The following is a 15,947-nucleotide window of genomic DNA, read 5'->3' on the forward strand; positions in this document are numbered from 1 at the left end:
CTACCATTAATTAACACCAAAAGAGCTAAAAGATAACAAAGGTTAGGCAAAAACAAATATACTTGCCTAGAGGATTAGCTAAAGTTAGCTGGTGATAGCTAAGCTTGCTAAAATCTAACCTAAAAATAACTAACAGTTAAACAGGAAGTAACATTTTATCAAGTCATATTTCATCAGCATAATAGCTGAAATTTAAACCATGAGTTAAGTTTTATTAAGTCTAGCACAATAGCTGAAATTTAAACCATGAGTTAAAAAAAAGATATTATAAAGCTAAAATGCTAAAACGTAGCCACAATAGCTTTAAGCTAACCTTTTGCCTTTAGGTGTTTTTTGGTACTTTAGCTTTAGTCTTTTATCATATATTATGACTTACTAATCTATCAAATCAATTTGTTTTTGTTAGTACTTCATTTATTTGGGGGGGTATTTTTAATTATTTTTTCTTTCTCGTCTTAAATCTTTCTTTATTTTTCATTATCTGATGTGTGAATTAAAGGCAAAAAAAAGAATATTATTATTCATAATAATAATAATAATAATAACTAGAATACACATAAAACCAAAATAATGAGACAGAATTCAAATCCAATATCAAAAAGCTATCAAAAAAGAAATAAGCAATTAATAATAGTAATAAGGCAAAAGTCAACCAAAAAGACACATAAAGGCTAGCATAAGATGGCTAGTGCCTATTAAACAGCCTATAAACTGTTTATTTCTTGACCATCAAACTGTATTTTTTGGTCGGTCACCTTCAACTGTCCCAACTGCCAGGAGTTGTCCCCGGGCCAAACTTTGACCTCCCGTTGTAAGATGTATTGCGGAAGTTCCAAACTACTCTGTTGACTTCAAAATGTCTGCGGTGTCGTGTTTACACGCCGCAGCCGTCCTGCTGTAAAGTACAATCGCCACTTTAATTGTATGTTTGTGCGTGGAAACAGTGCTACACCAGCGGCAGAGTCTCTTTGGTCTTTTTCGGTGTTGTGCGGCTGCTGGTGTTTGTTCATTGTTGGTCCGGCCTCCTCTCTCCCATCTGCTGGTACTCATTAGCATAGAAACAGGACCGGGAGCCGTTTCACACATACACACACTGGCCATTAATCAACAAGTCAGACCAGGGTCCATTCCCACACATACAGGCCACACAGATGAACACAAAGACCATACGCACACATACTCACACTCACCGCCTACAACCACACATCCCGGAGCCGCGCTTCACTTCATCTCGTCCCCACCTGTTGTCTCGGTGGATCGGACCTGCTCACCAAGATATTGTAGTATGAAATCTGGCAACCTATTATTTATTTTTTTTGCCCCTCTGCGTCTAAGTTAATGAGATCCCTGCTCCCCTGTGGCACAGTGGAACAACACTAGCAGATTTGTTCCCATCAGACGTTCTCCCTTTTTGTCTTCATCGGGGTGAACTGCTGAGCATTATTGCTTGAATTTGCCGTCTAATTTGTCTAGCCATCGTGAATGGGCATATTGAAGAGAGGCGTGTATTCCCATGAACCGACAACCTTGTAAAAATAAGAATAGTATGTAAAGGCCAACTGGCTAAGCATGCCGCAGACGGTGAGGACAATGGCAAACTATGTCCGTGTTTGGAAGGTACAAATTTATTCTGCCCCTGAATTTGATTAAAAACCCTCAAATGGATTGGACACTTACTGCAGAGACGTGAGAGCAGAATAATGGCATTGGTAAACTAGGGGGAAGACATTAACACACACAAGAACCCCCCCCCTCCAAAAAAAGAGAGTATTTTATTTTTTTAGCATTGAATCTTCTATGAGACCTGATCCAAAGAGTAGAAGAGGATGGATAATAATTTGTAGCAGCACAAATTGTATATACTACATTTTGCCCAAGTAGAGAATATTAATATATAGGTCAACCCCTGAACGACCCCCCCCCCCATGACCTCACACTGTGGCCTGTTCTAGTGACTTTGCCTGTTCTTCATTACATCTAAATTACATGAATGGTTTATCTTTGCTGTCTTGTATGAGACAATGTTTGTGAAGTACAAGTAGTAGGACTAGTTTTTCACAGGACAGTGTCCATGCTTTATCTGCTATTTTCCTCTAAACTGATCAACGTTAATTCAAGGACCTGAGAAAATTGCCTTTATGTTCCTTCTGGTTTTTCTGGCCTGTGTTGGGACTGCACTGATGCTTTGTTATGTGTGTGTGAAAAGAAATAACTAACAAAGTTTGATGATGTCATGTTGGCTTGGTGGATCAATCGTCATGTATGTACATATATGTACATATATATGCATATATAAGCATATATATACATATATACAATATATGCATATATGTACATGTGTGGATAAATATGGATGTATACATATTTAAGTGTGTGTATACATATATATGAGAGCAGAATTTTGTTATTATACACTGTATATATATATATTTATATATAAAAATACAAGTTTAGGAGATGTTTGGTGATAAGTTCTATGGGAACAAAGATTATTTGAAGAAAAGCAGGTAAAAACTATTTTTTTATGACGTCACCTGTTACCAGGGAGTTAAAGAAAATAAATTCCCCTCCTGTGTATCCTTGGTGGCAACATCTGCTTCCTCCTTCTCTCTTTCCCATCTTAAAGTGGGCGTGTCCTTTATGTTGCCCTCAAGTTTCATTGTTCTAGCCAATCATTGTCCTCGCCAAGCTGTTCCCACAATGCACCAGTAATGACCAGAAGGCACTGATGGGAGCTGGTGTCTCTGAAGGAATGACTCTCTTTTTAGAGCTCTTAAACCCCCAGGGAGCGGCCACAATAAGCAAAATAAAAACAAAAAAACATTGCCCACAAAGAGAAAGGTTTAATTAGTTTGACCGTCAGCAGCAGGCATCATGGAAGATGAGGGAGCAGGAGATGGAGAGAGAGAGAGAGAGAGGGAGAGAGAGAGGGAGAGAGAGAGAGAGAGAGAGAGAGAGAGGGAGAGATTGATCAGTGGGAAAAGACGCAAGCCCGGTCCCTGGGGAGCTGCAACAGATGAAGTAGCTGAATAAGCTGTCTGTCATTGTGCGAGTCGGACTGCTGTGGTCACATCGTTTGTTCAAACACAACAAAGGAGGGGGGGTCGAGGGAGAAATGTGTGTTTTCCCACCAGATTCAGCCCAAAAATCACTAGTCAGTGATGCTCACTGTTGAAATGCTAATAATGAACACAGTGAAGAGAATAAAGTGGGTGAGTCACTGTTACAATGATGTTTGCTTGGTGGAAACTGCAGATCAGCAAAACGACATGAAGGGAATAATGGCCTTTGATGTTCAGGGGTAAACTCAAGTAAAAAGGTTGATAAGAACAACCGTGTATAACAACCGTGTTTCCACTGAAGTGATGTTTGATGTCTGAAGCAACTTAACAATACATAGTTGCACACTTCATGGCTCACAACCAGTGTCTGCTGGCACATTAATGTGCTGTGAGAGGTCATGGGGTTCACTGTGGAAAATCTTGCTATAATTGGTCTGAAAACTTTTTATTTACTTATTTACTTTTTAAATTTTATTTTCTAATGTGTCTTTCTTCAATTCCTGTGAGTTTGTCAATGTTGTGTTCATCTAAACAGGCCCGGGCCTCAGACTGAGTAAGTCAATTGAGAATACACTGAAACTGAAACTGAAAGAAGATCGTTATATTTCATTACATATACTTGGGGTGACATTTTGTTTGGTTTTGCTCTGTGGGATTTTTCGAATGTGAAACATGTACCGTAGCTCGAAAACTGGTCTAAATGTCTCTGTTGTTGCATGAGAAGAAAGAACACATCAGTTTTAGTCTCTCTTCACTGACACCATAACGTGAAATATGTACTGTAGCTCGAAAACTGGTCTAAACGTCTCTGTTGTCGCATGAGAAGAAAGAACATATCACACCAGTTTTAGTCTCTCTTCACTGACACCATTTTTTTTCCAACTCTGTTGTTTTGTAGTTCACTCAGGTCAGTGCACCAAATGCTCTTATCTGTACAGAAGTCTAAAAAAATAAACAAAACAAAAAAAGCAACAAGTGTAATCGGTTCTTTTTAGTTCTTTGGAACCAGCTCCCCCTGTCCATCAGAGAGGCTCCTTTGTGCATTTTTAGTCATTTTTGACACCAGATTAGCTCCTCTTGTCCTCCTCCTCCACCAGAAGTTAAAGTACTTCAGTGGTTCCCAAAGTAGGGGGCGGGTCCTGCCTTGGGGGGCACAGAGCTATTACAGGAGGTTGGGGGTGGTGCGGCAAGGCAAATGAATTCAAATTTAAACCACTCCTGTTCATGATGTTATCCATGTCTTTAGTTCTAGAAAGATCATAGAACAAACTGATTTGAGTGGCTCTTGTTTTTTTCTTGTTTGTTAAGATTGTTCTTTTGTTTGTAACTGCCCATATACGTAACTAAGTCCATTTCCTACATACGCTCTGTGCTGAGTAGTGAGCGTTAGCTGTTCTCTTTCTCTGTTCTTTTCTTTTACCTAAGATGAAGAGGAGGAGAGGAGGGCATGAATGGACAGATTAATCAGATTACGGCAGAGACACACTTAAACAGCCTTTTCTATGGATTAGATATGGTCCTGCCTACTCCCTGTCAAAATAAAAAATGTGATTTTAGGCGTGAGGACAGAGGGGCTGGGCAAAAATCATTAACTATACTCACCATTATATAGTCTAATAGCTTGCGTGATTTAGCTTGCATGTTTTTTACTGATATTTATCCGATATTTAACCTCCGATAATGAAAACACATTATTGCAACGTCTGGGTGTCGAACAAATATGCTGGGATTGCTTGTGGGGTCCTGAGACGTTTACCGCATTTTGGGGGTAAAACAGCTGCAAAGAATCGGAAATGAATTGTTCGGGACAATATTGACAAAAAGTTAGTATTGGACATCTCTAATTGATTCTGATAACTTTGTTGCCGTGTCCAGGTAACACAGGCTGACACATTTTGAGTTAAGGGCAGGCGAATAATTAACATCATTATATGATGAATTACAAAGAACTACTTTCCAAAATACTGAACTTCTGTCTGGACTGATGCATCAAAAGGTGAACATTGTGTGGAAAAAAGTACTGGACTCTACAGAGAAGATCCCACCAACACGTGTGAATGTGTTCGAGTGCTTCCTGCAGAAAGTTCAAAGAGTTGTTGTTCCTCATGAGCAACAGGGCAGCATATGGCAGCCACTGACCAGGGCTTTGTCTGACCATTGACACCAGCGGGCAGCACAGAGGGAGGATGCAGGATCGTGCGACTGTTCAGTGGCTGCAGGACAGGCCTGGCCACAACAAAAGACCAGCTTTAAGCCTGTCTCCTGTGATTTTCCAACTCAGCGAAAAAGCCATTGTGGCCGCGGAAAAAAGTTAAGTTAAAAAGCTTAGCATGGTATGTGCTAACAACTGCTCTCTGCTGGCGTAATGCAAACAGATAGATTTTTTTTTTTTTCGAAGCAGTCACAGTTGCAGTCGTTGGACGGGGGAAACTGACCCTTTGTCTGCACCAAATGGACGGGTGACATGCAGCTACAATCTGTCGCCCTGTGAATGCAGGTGAAAACACTGAGGACACTTTGATCGTCCAGTGTGTCTCTGGCTGCACGTGGCGTTTGTGAATCTTAAATCAGCTTAGTTTTCATGAATTGAGAGTCTGTACAACACATGAGTTCAAGAGTCTGAACTTTGGCAACAACAGATTTTTTAAACCCTGCATCAGTGCATCTTAAGATTTTCTTTGTTTTCCTACAATTGTTGCTCAAACACCACTGAACACACCGTTAGAGCGTGAGGATCTCAATGTTACACAGATGTCAATGTTTTACTGAAGCTGTTGGCCAACAACATGGAATCTCAGCTGGGAATTCAGATTGAAGTCTGTAGAGCTGGAGTGTCCAACCCTGTCAATGTTTCAAAACCACAGCTCATTCAGACTCTGACACTAACAGAATAAAGTCTAAAAGTCTCAATGATTCTTCAATGATTGCGCAGTATTACTGGTCCACAGTAAAGGCTGATACTGGCCGACCGGTCCTTGGTACAAAAACGGTTGGCGATCGCTGCTGTAGACCAGTGATTCCCAGAGAGATTATAAAGTGTGCCGCGGAAATAACATTTCACTTCACTCAATTGGTCCAAAATGTATTATTTATTTATTTATTATTGTGTTGGTAAATGCGTGACAGGCAGAACAAATAAATACTTTTCCGCTAGGTGGCAGCAGATGGCTTGGAAAACAAAATAAGAGAATCAGATCTGTTGAAGAAGATTTTCTCTTTCTTCAATTCCTGTGAGTACGTCAGCATTTTCTTCAACTAAACAGGACGAGATTTTAGTAATTTGTGAAGAATATGTTTTATTGTGACGTATGTGACAACACACACATATACCTCATTTGTACTTCATTTGTAGTAGCTCGTGTGTGTGTGAATTTGCGACTTTTCCGCTGTGATCTATGTAATTAATATTTATCATCTAATGTCTATCTGATTCGGTTTTATGTCAGGCTGTAAAACTGACGAGTGTCTTTGATGACTAATTCTACACTCCCATTGGTCGAAATTACACACATGCATAAAATCATACACAGAGTAGTCAGGCAGGGGCAACTGGGACTAAATCCAGACTGGTGGTTTCTCTCCCCGTCTATAAATACCCCCTCAGCCTAAAACTAGATTTTACACACACAGAAACACACAAACGGAGAGAGAGAGAGAGAGAGAGAGAGAGAGACTTTAGACAAGGTTGTAGTAAAGATTGTTCTCTGAAACCAAACATGTGTTGCTTTGTACATACAGAGACACACACTTTTTTTTTTTACTGTCCCCTCTCCCCACCCCAACCCCTCTCTCTTTCTTTCTCTCGCTTCACCCCTCTCTCACCCACACACACCCACACAAACACACACAAAGAGATGGCCCTGGCCTCAGAGGAGTCTAGCTAAGCAGTCTATGATTATGGGGTGTGTCTTTGTCTCATTTAGTGGTTCCACGAGGAGACAGTCTTCTGCTGCGTCAGACAAACACACACACTCACACACACACACTTACACTTGTGTACGTATACACTCACCAACACTAAAGGAAACCTCTGTGATTGTAGTTTTTTTCCCCCTCATCGTCTTTGAACTGCCCGCGTGAAAAACACTAATGCTGACTTTAATGCATCGTTCACTCTGTCGTTCACTGATGAAGGAATGAGGTCATGACGTGAGGTCACAGGATGACATCAGTGGAAACAAAAGACAAGAGACCAATCGTCCGACTGTATCTGAGTGGAACAGCGCCTCCTGAGAAAACATTACAGTACAAATTACAGAACCAAGTGACTTCAACCGCAGCCATTGTGAAAAACTATCTGCGTTACAAACATGGGTTTTCCTTCAGTCAGTTCTAATCTCTTCAGTTCATGTTCAGTCATCAGTCATGTTCTAGAACATTCTTTAGAATATCTCTAGTTTTACATCTATAATCCGGTGTAAATTTTCAGTATCAACATGACAAATGTTGCTTTGTTTGAATTTAGTCCATAATTTCCACGTCTCGTCTTCTTTTAATCTTGTTTGCAAAAGAAATCACTTTATTGAACTTTGCCACTGAATTCTGTGGACGGGCTCCTACTTCAGTACTACTGCGTTTAAAGAAACACTAAATAATACACATACAGTACGTATGTGTATTATTTAGTGTTTCATACACACAGTCAAAAGAAAATATCAAGGTTCCATGTCAAATGCAACATGGACAGGGTGCACCATGGGAAGTGGAGTTGTTGCAGATGGTTGTCGGCCGCAAAGCAAAATTTCAATTTTGTGCCCCAATGAGATTGCACTGATTAGTGGTTTCATTTGTTGTAGAGTGAGAAAAGCATTGGATTGAAGGAACTACAGTGATTTCCAGTAGAGTTTTGAAGGGAAGTGCAGTGTGATTGTCTTTTGCTGCTAATATGACGATAAAAAGCACAGATTCCTTTCCAATGTGTTCATGTAAGAAAAATCCAAAGTCGAAAGTTTTATATTTCATTCCTCTTTTATTTTGGAAAAAAAATATTGTGTTGTTTTCCAGTAATAAAAATGACAGGCTCTGTACATATGTCTTCTCTCTTAAATACAACACAGTCACAGTGGTCTCAAGTGCCTTACATACATGCATACTTACATACATACATACATACATACATTATCTGCCAATGATAAGAGTCCAACTTAAATTATAACAAAAACAAAATCATCACCACAAAAAATTAAAAACGCAAATAATTACATCATTAAATTAAAGGAATACATCTTTCTTTATATAACAAATAAAATAAAAATAAAAACAAATAATGCAAACTAATGGCAGGGTGATGGTGTCCTTCAACTGGCTAATATTGGAAGACTAGGAGTCCAAAGGAATGGGCAGTGCATACATCTAACGGCATATTAGAGAAAAAATAAAACACACACACACTCATCCACACACACCTCCGTAGTGCAGTGAGGTCTGGTTGTTAAGACTAGTCGGATATAGCCCGCTTGGAAACGCGACAGCATCGTGAGGGGTCAATTGAAGGTTGAATTTGACGGCCGAATTTTAAATCAAAACAATTAGAAAAACTGTGCCCTATTTGTTTTCCTTTGCTCTACTAATGACTGTGTTTCCTGAGTTCCCCTGCCCCCAAAAACATCGCCCCGTGGATCAAAACCGCCAGGGGTCAAAGGCCAGTATGGCCCAACAGGATCCGAGCTGGATCCATCTGCAGTCACTACTGGAATCTTCAGTTTTCTCTACGTTCTGCTGAGAACCAGCTCAGCCAACATCGTCTCTCAGTGCTGCAGAGTTTCAGGCCAATCCTTGGCGTCTGCAGTTTTTACTCAACCGCGATAAAACGTCGACCGCTTCACCGTCCGCTCTGCAGCACTGCACAGAACTGTTCAATATTAACACAGCTTTTACACTGCACATAACTGTACTACAACAGTACTTAAAAAGTTCTCAGTACTCCAAAGGTACTTATAACAGTTCATTCGAAACAGGTACACCATGGTACTACAATAATCATACTTTAAAGTCAATACTTCATTGTTTTCCGGGAGAAAACAGTTTGTCCTGGAACAAGCAGTACTTCATCCATTGCTGCCAGTTCTCCATCGGTTCTCCGGCCACGTTCTTCAGTTAAGCACCATCCCTGTGCGAGGACGCTCCAACTGTCTTTTGGTACTTTGTCCATTGGACTGAGTCAGCTAAAGAGTTCTTTTGTAGAGGGTCAAAAATGTCTTCTTATTCAACATGGCACTGCAAAGTCCTAAAGCAGCACCATGTGAGGACTGACTCTGTGTTAGCGCAGGAGCAGCAGCAGCAGCAGCAGCAGCAGCAGCAGCAGCAGCAGCAGCAGCGGCAGCAGCGTGGCTCCTCTGGTAAAAGCCCAGCAACAACAACAGCAAACAGCAGGAGCAGAAACCCCTGGATTGAAGCTGAGCTCTACTGCTCAGGGCTGGTCTTTGTGGACCACCGTGGACCACAGGGAGTGAGTCGTGTCTCCTATCATACCTGCCAAACAGAAAAGGGAAAAGTCAGTGTCATGGAGATTTAACCTGCAGCGGTTTGGTCAGAGTAGGACAGGTCGGTTTCGTACTCACCTCTGTAGCTATGATACACTCGTCCTTCTGGTCCGATATGACGTAGACGGACTGGTACTTGGTGTCAGGTGAGCACGGGTACACGCTGTCACTGTTACAGTGGTATTCAACATCAGCGGTTGACTGGCACTTGACGTCGCTGGTGGACTGGTATTTAATGTCACTGGTGGACTGGTACTTTGAATCACATGCTCCATGATAGTTGAGCTCGCTGCTTGACTGATACTTTGCATCGCTGCAGCTCGGTAACTCTTCCTCCAGTTTGTTTTCTGACACCTCGCTTTGGGACAAAAAGAAGAGAAACATTACAAACCAATTCAGAAATGCATCAAATTCAAGAACAGGTGTGGAAGACTTAAGTTCTTCATGACAATCTGTGGGTTTCTACCTTTTGTGTCTCTTCCTGTATCCCTCCTCGGACTCAAACTCATCCAGCATTTCACATTTGACTTCTTGCTCGTTGAGGTCTTCAGGTCGAAGCTCGTGGACCAGGTTGTACTCCACGCTGGAGTAGCGAGCCTTGAAGCCGTTTTTCTCCGACCCGTTTAGCCCACTGATTCCACTAAGACCACCCAGAGATCCTGCAAGGTCTGAATGATAGTCCACCTTCTTGTTTGTGTTTTTGATGGACGTGGTCATCATTGACCCCAGGTCCTTGTCACTGCGGAGGCAGTTGTTAGTAGTGGTCAGATTGTTCATAGTCTCACGGCTGTCGCTGTGAACACTGTCACTGCGGTGACTCTGGCGTTCTTGCAGTTTGACGCGAATGAAGACAACGGTAACGGAGCAACCGATCAGGATCACGAGCACGAGGAAGACACCGGCACAGACGGCCGTCCACGGGAAGCCACTGACGTTATCCTCGTCGTCTTCAGCATCCATGTTTTCTGAGGAATATCGCCGATCTGGTCCATCCACCACAGGCTGACCCTTAGGAACCTGGGGCAACAGGAACTGGCAGTTGTGACCACCATAGCTGGGCACACAGGCGCACACGTAGCGCCCGCCACGCTCGTGGCAGGTGGCTCCGTTGTGGCAGGGGTTGTGGGAGCATCGAGATATGGGGGAGCTGCAGTTTTTGCCAGTGTATCCTGCAGAAGAACAATAACAGTTGATCAGGAAACAAAACTCCAACAAAATCTGCCACAAGAACAATCAATTCCGGATGCAGTACCTGGAGGACAGGTGCAGGCATGTGAAAATCTGCCACAACAACAATCAATTCCAGATGCAGTACCTGGAGGACAGGTGCAGGTGTAGCCGTTTTCTCCTTCTAGACACGTCCCACCGTTCTGACAAGGAAAGAACAGACATTGTCCAGAGATGCCGTTGATGCTGTCCTCACAGTTGGGACCAGAAAACCCCTCAGGGCAGTGACAGAGGTAGGAGTTGACCAGATCTACACATTCTGCACCTGTAGTAGGGAAGACAGTTGGGATTAAGATGTAGTTCGAGTCTCGAGATTGTTAACTTTTCTGCTGTTATGATTCCAGATTTCCAGAAGTTCCATTTAAACTATTAAATGTACCATTTAAACAGGGGTTGGAGGAGCAGTGGTCGATTTTCTTCTCGCAGGTGAAGCCAGCGTATCCCATTGGGCACTGACAGAAGTATCCACCTTCAGGGTTGTCTACGCAGTGTCCACCATTCATACAAGGTCCGTCTGCGCAGGTGCTGGCGCTCAGCTCGCAGTTGCTGCCGTAAAAGCCCGGAGGACATGTGCATCTGTAGCCATTATCATCGTCCTGTAAAACAACAAGTGGTTACTTTTCCCATTCCGAGCCCACGCCACAATTCGGACGTTACTAATTTTTGAAAACTGTTGCTCACCATGCAGCTGCCTCCGTTACGACAGGGGTCTCCAGAACACTTGTTGACCTGGGTCTCACAGCTGGCACCTGTGTATCCAGGTGGACATGAGCAAGTGTAGCTGCCTTGGCCAGTGTTCGTACATGTGGCTCCGTTCAGACAGGGCTTATGGTGAGTACAGTAGTTCAGATCTGAAAACAGCAAAGACAAAGCATTGGTTCACAACTAGTTTACAAATATGGGTCACGACTACAAAGAATCCAAACCCGCTGTAAACTCACCCTGATTGCAGAAGAGGCCGCCCCAGCCCTCCTGACAGTTGCACTGCCAGGGCTGTTGGCAGGTGCCATGGAGGCAGCCTGGGTAACGGATGCAGTCATCGCAGTAACGTCCACTGAAGCCCACACGACATCTGTTGACACGGAAATAATTAGACACTGCTAACAACCCAAATCTCAAAAAAACAGACTTATTTGTGTTGGAACCCACAGCTTTATTTATTAAGAACCACTGCTCTAATTTTGAAAACAGAAAATCTGGATTTTTGGACTTACTTGCACTCTCCTGGTTTGTCACAGAAGCCATGTTCTTCATCACAGCCAGGAAGACAGATCGCTGTAGAGAAAAAAAACAAAACAACAACAGGTGAACTCACTGAAAGATTCAATCCATTTTTTTTAAACACTGACGCCTTCGTGCTTCAGAAGCAGAATTTAACCTGAAAGACTAAAAATATTCACTGTGTTCGTCGGCACCAACTTTGGTCACCAGAGTGGAGAACCAGCCAACAAACCCACTTTTTGGTTGCACTCCAACACAAAAGCATCCCACACAAAGCCTCCTTTCTCCCCCTTGACTGTGGGTCAGAAGTCCCCTTTTCTCACCCTTGCCCTCCTCCTCCCTTCATGCCCTCCTCCTTCTGATCCTCTTCCATTCACCTATCCTGTATCTTCCCCTCTTCCTCCTCTCTTGCACTCCTATCCTTTTCTATGTTCTGGTTTGCTCCTCTGGTCTCTCCTCACACCCCAACTGCCTCCCCCCCCCACCCCCCCACCAGGGCCAGCTGGTCTGTGTGGAGCTAACCACCAGACAGCTGCTCCATTGTCTCCTCTCACCAAGCAGCTGCCCCCTCCACAACAATACACAACCCTGCTCAGCCAATCAACAGCACCGGCAGCAACAATACCCGACCCCCACTTGGCCAATCGGGGAGGAGGTTTGGGGCAAAGGAGGCCGCAGTGGTCTAATGGAAGGCACGCGGCGTGTGAATTACTGAGGAGCCAGTGTGGCTCATTAGAATGGAGGCCTCTGGTGCAATGGGATAACTAACTGACGCCTGTTGCACACGGGCCCCGCATTAGGAGGTGGAAAAAGTCCCTGAAGAATAATGATAGGCATCTGACTGATGGGAAAATTAACTTTTAAAAGCAGTTTTGGAAACTTCTGAGTCATTACCTCATCAGGGCTAATTTAAGGCCCCTTAAATAGTTGCATCCTGTCATCTGGTTCAAGCTAAAACTAACGCAAACGACATGTGATTGGTTACTGGGTTCTTGTCGCTACAGTGTTTGAGGAACTGTTCAATCAGCAGCAGCTGAAACCCAGTAAATCGTGTGTTTTCTGCGTATTTAACGACCTCACAAACCCAAACCCACTTACGTTCAGTGCAGTACTGTCCCTTCCAGCCAGAGTTGCATATGATCTCTCCGCGCTCGCCACAGGTGAAGTGTCCAAATGCGTCGTCTCGGGGTCGACAGAAGACGGAGCAACCCTCGCCGTAGTAGTGCTCATCACACAGGAAGCGATACGAGTAACGCAGCTCCGTCCTGCCTGAAATCTGCATGTCCTTGAACCATTCTTCTCCAACAGAGAGGTGGCGCTGAGTAGTGACCCTGCTGATCAGCCGCTCTGGGTTGTCTAGAAAAACAACAGGCAAATCAAAGGTTTATAAGACGGAGATCGTCCAGATGTCGTTCATTTACTTTTACATGAGTATCTTGAACCTGGAGGATGTGAAGCATCATTAACCAGATAAAAAAAAGCAATTAACTCATCAATCTTTGACATCGTCAAGAGTTTGGTGGTGCCACAAATTAGTGAGGTGATAACAGGAGGCTATAAAGATAAGAGGAACAGTTCCCCTCCGAGCACCTGCAGAAGGTATGTGACCTTTTCTCTGTGTGTGGCAGTGAAAAAAACATCTGGAAATAAAGGGTTTTTATTTTTTTAGTTTTTTTTTACTTCTTTATTTTAAGAGTTGCTGGAGTAAATAATCTGCCTTCATGTCACCTTCTTTCTTCACTTCCTAGTTTGACCATGTTGTTGTTTTCTATTGTTTTCTACAGATTTTAAATCAATGTCCTGTTGATCAACACCTTCAACCTTCAGGTACACTTTGGTTTCAAATGTAGAAATCTGATCATCTTTTGTTGTCGTAGTGAAAACACAGCAAAACAAAGTCTGACTAGTAACATGAAGATGGAGTGTGAGGGTACGGGGTGGGGGAGGGTGGGAGGGTGCGGTTACTTCTTAAGTGGCCAGATGTAAAAGGGAAACCAGCCCGAAAGACTTTGTATGTCTTATTTATGAACACTGGAGTGAGAACATGTCAGTGAAAGAAAAACCAGGCCACTATCAGCCTTCTGGCCGCTCTTTGAATTACACTGCTGTCTTGTGTGGCTGCCACCCACCTGTTGTCAGGTCGTCCAGGGAGTCAGTGTGAAGAGCTTCAATGATCAGTGAAAACGTTCCCTGAGGAGATTGAAAAGGAGAGACAGAGTCAACAGCTGCTTGGCCTGGAGGCCTCACTCCATCCATCCATCCATCCATCCATCCATCCATCCATCCACCTCCAGCAGCCATTAGGTGGCCTCCCAATAAACTTCACAGCCTAATTCCCCTGTTGATTAGAGGCCTAATAAGGGCCACTACCTGCTCCCTTCTTCACACCCCGCTACTATCGCACTCACTCTGCGCCGTAAAAACCAAACGAGGCGGAATTTCACGCTGCGCTGCCAATGATATGCCAACTCAAGAGGATGTTAAATTTCCCACCACGGCTGCATGGTCCGAGGAGAGAAAGAGAGGGAGGGGAGGGGGGTGAGGCTTTTTGGGGGACACACCACGCTCCTCCGCCTCCTTCTCTCTGTTCCACAATGGCCCCTCTCTCACACACACACACACACACAGACCCTCACAAGTGTTAAGAGCATCTGTTCCGTTTCGTGCTCATCAAAGCGCTCAGATCTCCCACTGGAATTAACAATAACAATAACCAGAACTTCACAGTCGACTTTACCACGTTTGAAATATTCTAAGAAAAATAAATAAACTTTTTTTTCTCTTATAATTAAAAATATCTGCATATATCGATCCACTTACCGGCCATGTGAATCCAAAAGGAAAGCGCACAGGGTTTGTGAAGCTGTCAGCGTTCGTCTCCGGCACTTGGAAAGAGTTGGAGCCGAGCACCGGAGTTACGGCCCCGCCGTAGGTGCAGGGAGGCTCCGGGGAGACGTTAGCCTGGTAGTGCTTGAGACAAATCCTGAAGAACGTCTTGCATTCGCACTGCTGATGGGTCTGCGACTGGGCTGCACCTCCTGTCCCTGTCGGACAGCAGTTGTTGTTTCCCTGGAGACTCTTCTTGTTCAGAAACTCCTGCAGCTTCAGCTCGAAGACTCCTGAGCCCAGAACCTGGAGAGAACACAGGTGAGTTTGTTTAGCTTCTAGACACACGAGTGACAAAAAGAAAGGAAAGAAAAAAAGTCTAATTTTAAAATGTTAAAGCACTACGGCTCGTGTTGAGTGTGTTTACCTGACAGGTGATGGAGAGAGAGACCAGCAGGAGCAGAGATACACGGCGTCCCATTGCGTTGACAGCCAGTCCTTCAACAAGCAGCCCTTCAAAAGCTCCACAGGTCCGAGTCCTCCACCTCTCAAGCAATCATGGAGAAAGTTTTCAAAAGTTTCCCGGTGAGTCACAGTCCAGATGAACTGCTAAAGCACAGGAATACAAAAGAGAGAAAGAAAGAAAGACGGCGGAGTGAAGGCTCTTCCCAAATGCGCAGGTTCCGTTCAGCAAATGTGATTAATCCTCAGGAGAAGGATCCTCTTCAGTCAATGAAATTCCAAGGTGGTTCAAAAAAAATAAATCAGATAATTCCAAATCGGCAGCGGGAGAGTAAAGCAGGCACCTCTGTTTTATTCTCCCACCTGGGTCATAATGGATCAATCTGAAGCCAGCCTCGGGAGCGCGCGCTCTTGTCTCAGTGTTGTACAGTGTGTGTGTTTGTCTGAGGGCTGAACTGCCCTGCTCTGGGTTTTATACCGGGCCAGCAGGCGTAGGGTAATAGGATGCAAATGAGCCACTGCTCCTCTTCTCCTTCTCCTCCTCCTCCTCCCTCCACCACCACCACAAGTCCGCCCCGGAGCAATCACAAAGAAAGAGCAGGATGGCGAGAGAGGGAGGGAGGGAGGGAGAGAGGGGGGAGGGAGGGAGAGAGGGGGGGGGGACAAC

General features: G+C 43.9%; 1 protein-coding gene across 1 annotated transcript; it reads right to left on the minus strand.

Annotated features, from left to right (window-relative positions):
- Window positions 1-7,801: 7,801 nt before the first annotated feature.
- Window positions 7,802-15,824, minus strand: LOC103379102 (delta-like protein D). Its single transcript, XM_017032410.2, has 12 exons — window positions 15,246-15,824; window positions 14,813-15,124; window positions 14,122-14,182; window positions 13,091-13,348; window positions 11,986-12,046; window positions 11,713-11,843; window positions 11,453-11,622; window positions 11,151-11,367; window positions 10,860-11,036; window positions 10,011-10,713; window positions 9,623-9,902; window positions 7,802-9,533 (listed from the first exon to the last, which is right to left on the minus strand). Exons 1-12 carry the CDS (start codon window positions 15,297-15,299, stop codon window positions 9,528-9,530), a joined length of 2,430 nt encoding a protein of 809 aa, XP_016887899.1. The 5' UTR covers window positions 15,300-15,824; the 3' UTR covers window positions 7,802-9,527.
- Window positions 15,825-15,947: the final 123 nt, after the last annotated feature.

The sequence above is a fragment of the Cynoglossus semilaevis genome, chromosome 5, assembly GCF_000523025.1.
Source record: "Cynoglossus semilaevis isolate Cse_v1.0 chromosome 5, Cse_v1.0, whole genome shotgun sequence".
Lineage (NCBI taxonomy): Eukaryota > Metazoa > Chordata > Actinopteri > Pleuronectiformes > Cynoglossidae > Cynoglossus > Cynoglossus semilaevis.